The 6,889-nt window shown below is 40.0% G+C and overlaps 1 protein-coding gene across 2 annotated transcripts in view; it reads right to left on the reverse strand.

Annotated features, from left to right (window-relative positions):
- Positions 1 to 6,889, reverse strand: part of TLK2 (tousled like kinase 2) — a 37,308-nt gene that overhangs the window by 19,371 nt on the left and 11,048 nt on the right. For both annotated transcript variants that reach the window (XM_018569008.1, XM_018569007.1), the window contains exons 2-3: positions 5,342 to 5,427; positions 1,293 to 1,364 (exon numbers count right to left, since the gene is read on the reverse strand). In XM_018569008.1, the coding sequence (XP_018424510.1) occupies positions 1,293 to 1,364; positions 5,342 to 5,422 (153 nt within the window). In that variant the 5' untranslated portion in view covers positions 5,423 to 5,427. The remainder of the gene's footprint in view (positions 1 to 1,292; positions 1,365 to 5,341; positions 5,428 to 6,889) is intronic.

A 6,889-nucleotide genomic window follows, 5' to 3' on the forward strand; every position in this document is an offset into this window, starting at 1 on the left:
GGGAGGATTGGTATCCTACTAGTTCAATTAAAATAAACATTGTCAATTAAAATTTAAAATTTGCTTCATAAAATTTGCAACCCAAAAGGTTGGGAAACGCTGTGGTGCATAACCCACTACACTAGCTTCAAAGCATATCTAAACCCAAAACAAAAATTGCAAACACACTTCCTCTCCTAGGGTGGCTACAATACCTCCACTGTCTTTATGGAGGAAGCCATGGTTGGTACTAGACTGCTCTCCCGATATAGACTATTCGCCCCCTTCCTCATCTCCATTACATAGGGAAGGCACTCTTTTACAGAAGATAACTGGGAATTCTGATAACACTGATTGCTATATTAGTTCTGCACACAGTTCCAAAGACATTGTAATTCTGAAAGATAAAACAGGTATTTTTTCTGTACTTGCAGAAGTGTACTTCTTGTTGAAAAAGAAATATTAATGCAGCTCCCTTATCCCGGCTGAAACATAAAAATGGTTTGTTTTGGGGTTTAGATATCCTTAAGGCCTCGTGCACACTAGCCAGCTGCGTTTAGGCACAAGACAAGTTATCTGCCAAGTATAAACACTTTGGGGGGGTTGGGGAATTTATCAAAACTGGAGGAGACAAAATCTGAAGCAGTTGCTCATGGCAACCAATCAGCTTCTCTCTCCTTGTTTGTTGAGTTAAGCTTTGAAAATGAAAGGTGGATGCCGATTGGTTGCCATGCACAGCTGCTCCAGTTTTGATAAATTCACCTCTTTATGCCTGTCCAATCACTTTTTCCTTGGTTAAGTTGCTGGGCTCAGCTGCATTTACACATGTTTAGCTGTATAAAACCGGTCTACATGGACCTGTAATACTTCGACTTAATGAACCTAGATGCTGCTGGGCATCTAGGATGTGCATTCAGTCATTGAAAAGCATGTTTTTTCAACAGTGTGCATGAGGTCATAATACTCTCCATCTTCTGCATCTTAAAAATAGTTCACTACAGCTCAGTAACAGAAAAGGTTTTACAAATAAGCAACTAAAATTCCTCTACAAATGCATCAGACAGCAATGATTAATCTGCATCCACCCAATCATTTCCATATCATAGATAAACCAAAATCTATTATAGACAAGTCACTATTAAAATATGGCATTCACGAACTCACAGAAAATGGCCACATGTAAACCTTACTTATACATGCCAATTATTTTTTTTTATTCTTTAACTAAAAGCCAACTGAACTGAAGAACATGGAGTATGTCTCTGAACACCAAAACGACAGGCCAGGAGACCATAATAAAATCAGCTTCTCACCTCAAGTTCTTTATCGCTCAGAGAACCCAGGCTACATAGGCTTTGGTTAGAAGATTCGCTGTTCAATTGTCCCTTGGGGGAAAAAAAAAGGAAAAATAAGGCTCAGTAAGTGAATTCAACCAATTTTTACTGTTTTTAATTTAATGAAGAAAAGTTGCTTTCACAGACTAAAATTACCAACATCAACACTTAACATCATTAAGTTATATATCTTTCAATCATATTAGGGGTGATAAAAAGCTCAGCCTAACCATCGAATGGAGATCTTTTCATTGCATACTTGACGTCTACTTGTTGTATGTTTCCTATTGTTATTTCTATGATCTTATATACTTAAAAGGAGAACTATGAGGGGAGTGCTTTTCACTCACCTCATAGTTCTAGCCGACCTGTGACAATGAGACTGTCGCAGGTCGGCTCAGTAGATCGGGAGGTGAGCGAACACATACCGGGTTCGCTCACCTCTCGATCCTGTCACGGCTCTCTGCCGTTACAGGGGGAGAGGCTGGATTCCCCTCTCCCCACTAGCGCTGGCTGGCGGAACGGACGTGGGAGCGCCCGCCCCCGCACAGCTGGCTCTGCCTCTAGATAGGCAGAGCCAGCTGTCACTCACGCAGCTGGGCGGATCCCATCATCTAATTCGGGATCCGCTCCGGCTGCGCCGTCTCAGTATACCGCGAGCTGTAGCTGGCAGTATACTGAGCTTAGGGTAACGGGAGGACGCTAGTTTGTGTCCTCCCGTTTCCCTAAGGAGAACTATGGGGAAAAACACTGACCCCATAGTTCTCCTTTAATAAAGAGTTTAAACACAAAAAACTCAGCCAAGACAATGAGAACGGTTTTCCATTCCAAGCTAGTTACAGAATATACACTTCACCTGCAGTCCAATATAAAAAGGTATTCGCGACTTACACTACTGTCATTTCAGAAAACGTTAGTTTCCATTGGGAGGAATTTATAGTGTTTTTAGGTTTTCCCCAAGAAAACCTGTCCGAGAAATCTGAAGGCTGACATCGGTTTCTGAAGATGCTGGCTGCCATGCTGTCACATTGACCAATCCGTCGCCAATACTTTATTCTATTAAACCCTGACATTTTAAATAACTAATCCAGATCACATATACATTGCCCAGCAAAGTATTTTTGCCCACACACTTCGTCATATTTCCTAACAATCTCGGCATTGCTTCCCTGAACAGATCACAAGGGACAGAACAATCTCCAGCAGCCATCTGTCCTAGCCTGAAGAAGAGAGAAGCAAGGACCACGGTGGTGGGTTGCCTTGCTGTGCGTTTGTGGAGACACACTGCTTACTAGCACACACACACAAAAGGTGGCTACAGAGGACCCTACAATGGAAAGGAGCCACCCTAACGCAGGATATCAGGACCAGTGCACAGGGGACCAAATGATTCCACAGGAAACGATCGTTTTAACATCAAGGAGTAGCATTCAATGTAAGCAATTTCATCAGCATTTAAAATCATAGATCTAGAACAAGCCTGCAGTTAATGCTAATGTTTTTACGGCTTGCAGATCTGCATATTTCTTTCACGTTATTGACTTTAAAAAAGGTACTGAATGCAGGGGCTTACCCTAACAGCCAGACGACTACCATATTACCTCTCATTTCTCTTAAGGCTGATTAAAAATATATGAAAAGCCGCCATTGCTAAGGATTTTCTAAGTTGCCAATATGCTGGCTTTTATCATCCTGTGGCTTCAATATCATCCCTTCCTCGCATGGTCTGTCCTCCATACTTGTTCCTGGTCAGTGGAAGTTACTGAAGCAACAGGATAAGCTTGGGAGCCAGGGACTTGCAATAAAAAATAAACAGCAGCTACCATATGACTACAATGATCATTAGATTTTAACGACCAAGTAAATGTGGAAAATTTTTCTCGTATGATCCGGCTAATCTTTTCTAGACTTCCACCAGAGCAAACAATTCAAGCCTCCCTCTTCTGAAGCATTATGAAGAGGATAGCTTGGCACAGTGTAATAATGCAATGGTGTCAAACGGCCCGCCTATTAGCTGCTCTCCCACACTAAGTGAAATTGAAGTGTTCATTGGTTCTTTTCAGGGATTTTACCAGCCGCTAATTTCAAAGTCACAGCCATCATTAATTAGATCGCAGTTCTTTAAGAATAAGGTGACGGGGGTGTAAACAATGAAAGCAATTATCCAATGACAAAAAGGAAGCAGTTTTTTTCTGACACAGAATTGTCAGTGGGAAGCTAGCTCCTGTGACACGCACTTCAGCCAGGCCTGTGAATTGCTCAATTTGGCGGAATGCTATTAAAACCCAACTGGTTGAGTACGGCATGTTCCATTGTCTTCACATTATATCCCATGGGGTGAACGTGTGATTGCAGGCCGATGTCTGCTAATAAGGAATACTGAGTGGACCTAAACAGCAACATCAGGCTACTAGAAGGATAACGCAGAATATCTACAAGTTGGTTTATTTAAAAAATATTTTTTTGGGGGATGAACATGTAAAAAAAAAAGGAATTGAAATCAAAATGAAAAACCAACTACAGTACTGCAAGGACAATGCAAGAATCTCAATTCTCAGAGGTAAGCAAGGCTCAGGTGTGCACGTCCAACTACCAGTAAGAATAACTACAGGCTGCTTTATTTAAAAATAATTTTAGGATCAACATGTAAAAAAAAAAACTAAAACGGAAACACCGAATATTGCACGGACAATGCAGAATCTCAATGCTCAGAGTAAGACCCCTTTGCCACAGCCTTTTGATCAGGTCCGCCTTTCAGTTTTTCAGGTTGACCTGATTGGCAAGTCACTGTTAGTCCATGGACCGGTGGCTGTAAATGGACTGTTTACATCAGACTACCTCCGAGTACGTCTAGGTTAGGAAAAGATAAAACACACAGAACAGAGTTCCGTCTTGGTTTAACAGGATGGATCAGAGGTAATCAGAAGTAACCAGACACACGTCCACTTACATCCGACTGCCCATGGACCCAATATTGGCCCAGTTAGTTCAGCTGCAATGGAGGGAGACACTGAACAGACATGGATGTCACAAAAGTCACATCTGTTCTGTACTGCTCTGGTCAGCAGGGGATCTGGACTACCAGTAAAGAAAAAAAATCTACAGATTGGTTTATTCAAAAATAACTTCTGAGTAAACATGAACAAAAAAAACTAAACCAGAAATTAAAGTATTTAAAGTGAAGGTTTTATAATGGGAACATTATCCTCCAACGCAAGACTAATATTACATCTAGCAATTCTATAGACAAAACCGTCACTTTTCAGTATTGTGCCCTCACATTTGCCAGCACAGAATATGCCAGACAGTGACCGTAGACACATTCTGACATTTTACTTCTGTGTACGAACAGGGTTACTTCTTTATTAAAGTGGCCACATTAACGTCTACATTTTATGCACTGGGTGATAGCCAACATTAAGTAAAGAACCGCAATTTCATAACTGTTAGAAATGGACCGTAATGAAACAACCAGCTTCTCAAAGGAAAAAAAAAAAGCTCCACCGCTTAGCTTACATCTCATTGTTACGTAGTAGGGAAAAAACAAAAACCACACCAACTACAGTACTTATTACAAAAGGCTTTGTATCACAGTAACATGTATGACAATTGTCAGATCCAGCTAATCTGTCTGTACACATGGAAAGCAGCCATCTAGGAGGTACCATGCAGGGTGCACCAGGAGCCCCAGAAATCCAGGGTGAGCTGCTGTGCAAATACAGACTCCCATGTCCAGCTATTGATTCACTTCTGTGAGGAGAACCTCACGTATGGGAAATGTGCCAGTTAGAGCTCTGAATTCAAGAACCGATCATAGTACCACACCAATTCCGAACGCTAAATGCTTTAGTAACGGTGCAAGCTGCAACACCCATATGAATGAGCCTTCAAAATTCAATATAGGGTCTGAGTCTCCTGGGTATGTAATTGGTAAAATCCCACACAGAGCGCTGAAAGGGAACTTAAAGAGCTAAAAGCTACTACATTACAACGAAATTCTGCATAATTTATTGAATCGTCAAGCTTACCTTTGAAACCCCGGCTCCTGTAAATCGTGCTTCCAACAATTCCTGGCGCCGAGGGTCCAGGCTATGCAATTCTTCCATCATTTCCACTACAAAAAACGGGAAACATAGGGCATTAGAGATTATCGCCACTTGAATGTTGACAGATCATCATCAATTTTTCATAGACAATAGTTAGAACACAATTTTAAGCCAAAGTACTACTAAGTTTACCCTAGACACAGAGGTAGGTGATAAAAACATTCAGGATGCATCCAAAATGATTGCATAGCTTGGAGTACAAAAATCTAGCTACTTTCTGCCTGTAGGTCAAGTGAAGCTTTGCAGCAAAGAATCCCAGAATTCCTAATCAATTGTCCTAAACTAAAGAAAAATCTAACTTATCTAGAGTTGTATAGTAGTAAAACAATTTGCATAAAATGGATTTTATGGTGAACATTGTCCTCCATCTTCATTCTGCTAACCTGGTCACACAAAAGCAATTAGCATTTCATAGGCCCAAATTTGATTACACCTGGCACCGAGAGTGACAATCTGAAATAAAGTACATATACATAAACAACAAAAGTTGTGCTGGGGTTTTTTAAGAGAGAAAATCGTATAAATTTATTCAATTCATAAAAATTATTTTTCCATGACGAGTTAAAAACAAAGTTAATGTATATACATGATTATCGAATCCCTAAATGTATCCATCATTGGCTGTACAATATAAGTATAAGAAAGAAATATGTATAGCTAATTGTAAATGGAAATTAAAGTAAAGTACGATTAAATAAGTTTGAAATTATTTACAAATGATGTATACTTTGATAAATAATATTTGATATGTCTATCAATAGATTTTTTGCCGAGAATAGAACCCCCTGAAGAAGCTCATATGTGAAACGCGTAGGGGGTCAATGGAGCGGTACAACTATGTATATGTAATTTAATGATGGATAAATGATTGACATTAGGAAATGGACAATGAATTATGTATGATCTATATGCAAGAAATTTAGGGATTCGATAATCATGTATATACATTAACTTTGATTTTAAATTTCATCATGGAAAAAATTTTTTTATGAATTGAATACATTTATACGATTTTCGAATTTTCTCTTAAAAAACCCCACCACAACTTTTGTTGTTTATGTATATGTACTTGACTAGATTGGGGGTGAGGTCTCAGATCACCTGGGTGTAGATCTTGGAAAGTGCTTTTTTGAAGTGAAATAAAGCAAATACAAAAACACAAGGTGACCAGTCTGACTTAACTGAAATTCCATTTGTGCTTTGCCACGAGAGTCCTAATAACCTGGATGCCATCTGTATGCCAATTCGAGGCACCCAGCACATTCCACAAGGCAACGTCGGACCTCAATAGCCTATTGAGAGGCACCCATATTGTATTGTGATTGGGTCTTCCACTGCTCAAACACAGAAAACTGCATTCTTCAGGCATTCATCTGGGTCATTCAGTAAATCAGACTGATGGTATACAAGTGCTCTGGCCCCAAGCAGTGCATTTTGGGATGGATGTCACATGCTCCCGCATAGTTAGAA

Source organism: Nanorana parkeri, unplaced genomic scaffold, assembly GCF_000935625.1.
Source record: "Nanorana parkeri isolate BGI_ZX_2015 unplaced genomic scaffold, ASM93562v1 scaffold1272, whole genome shotgun sequence".
NCBI lineage: Eukaryota > Metazoa > Chordata > Amphibia > Anura > Dicroglossidae > Nanorana > Nanorana parkeri.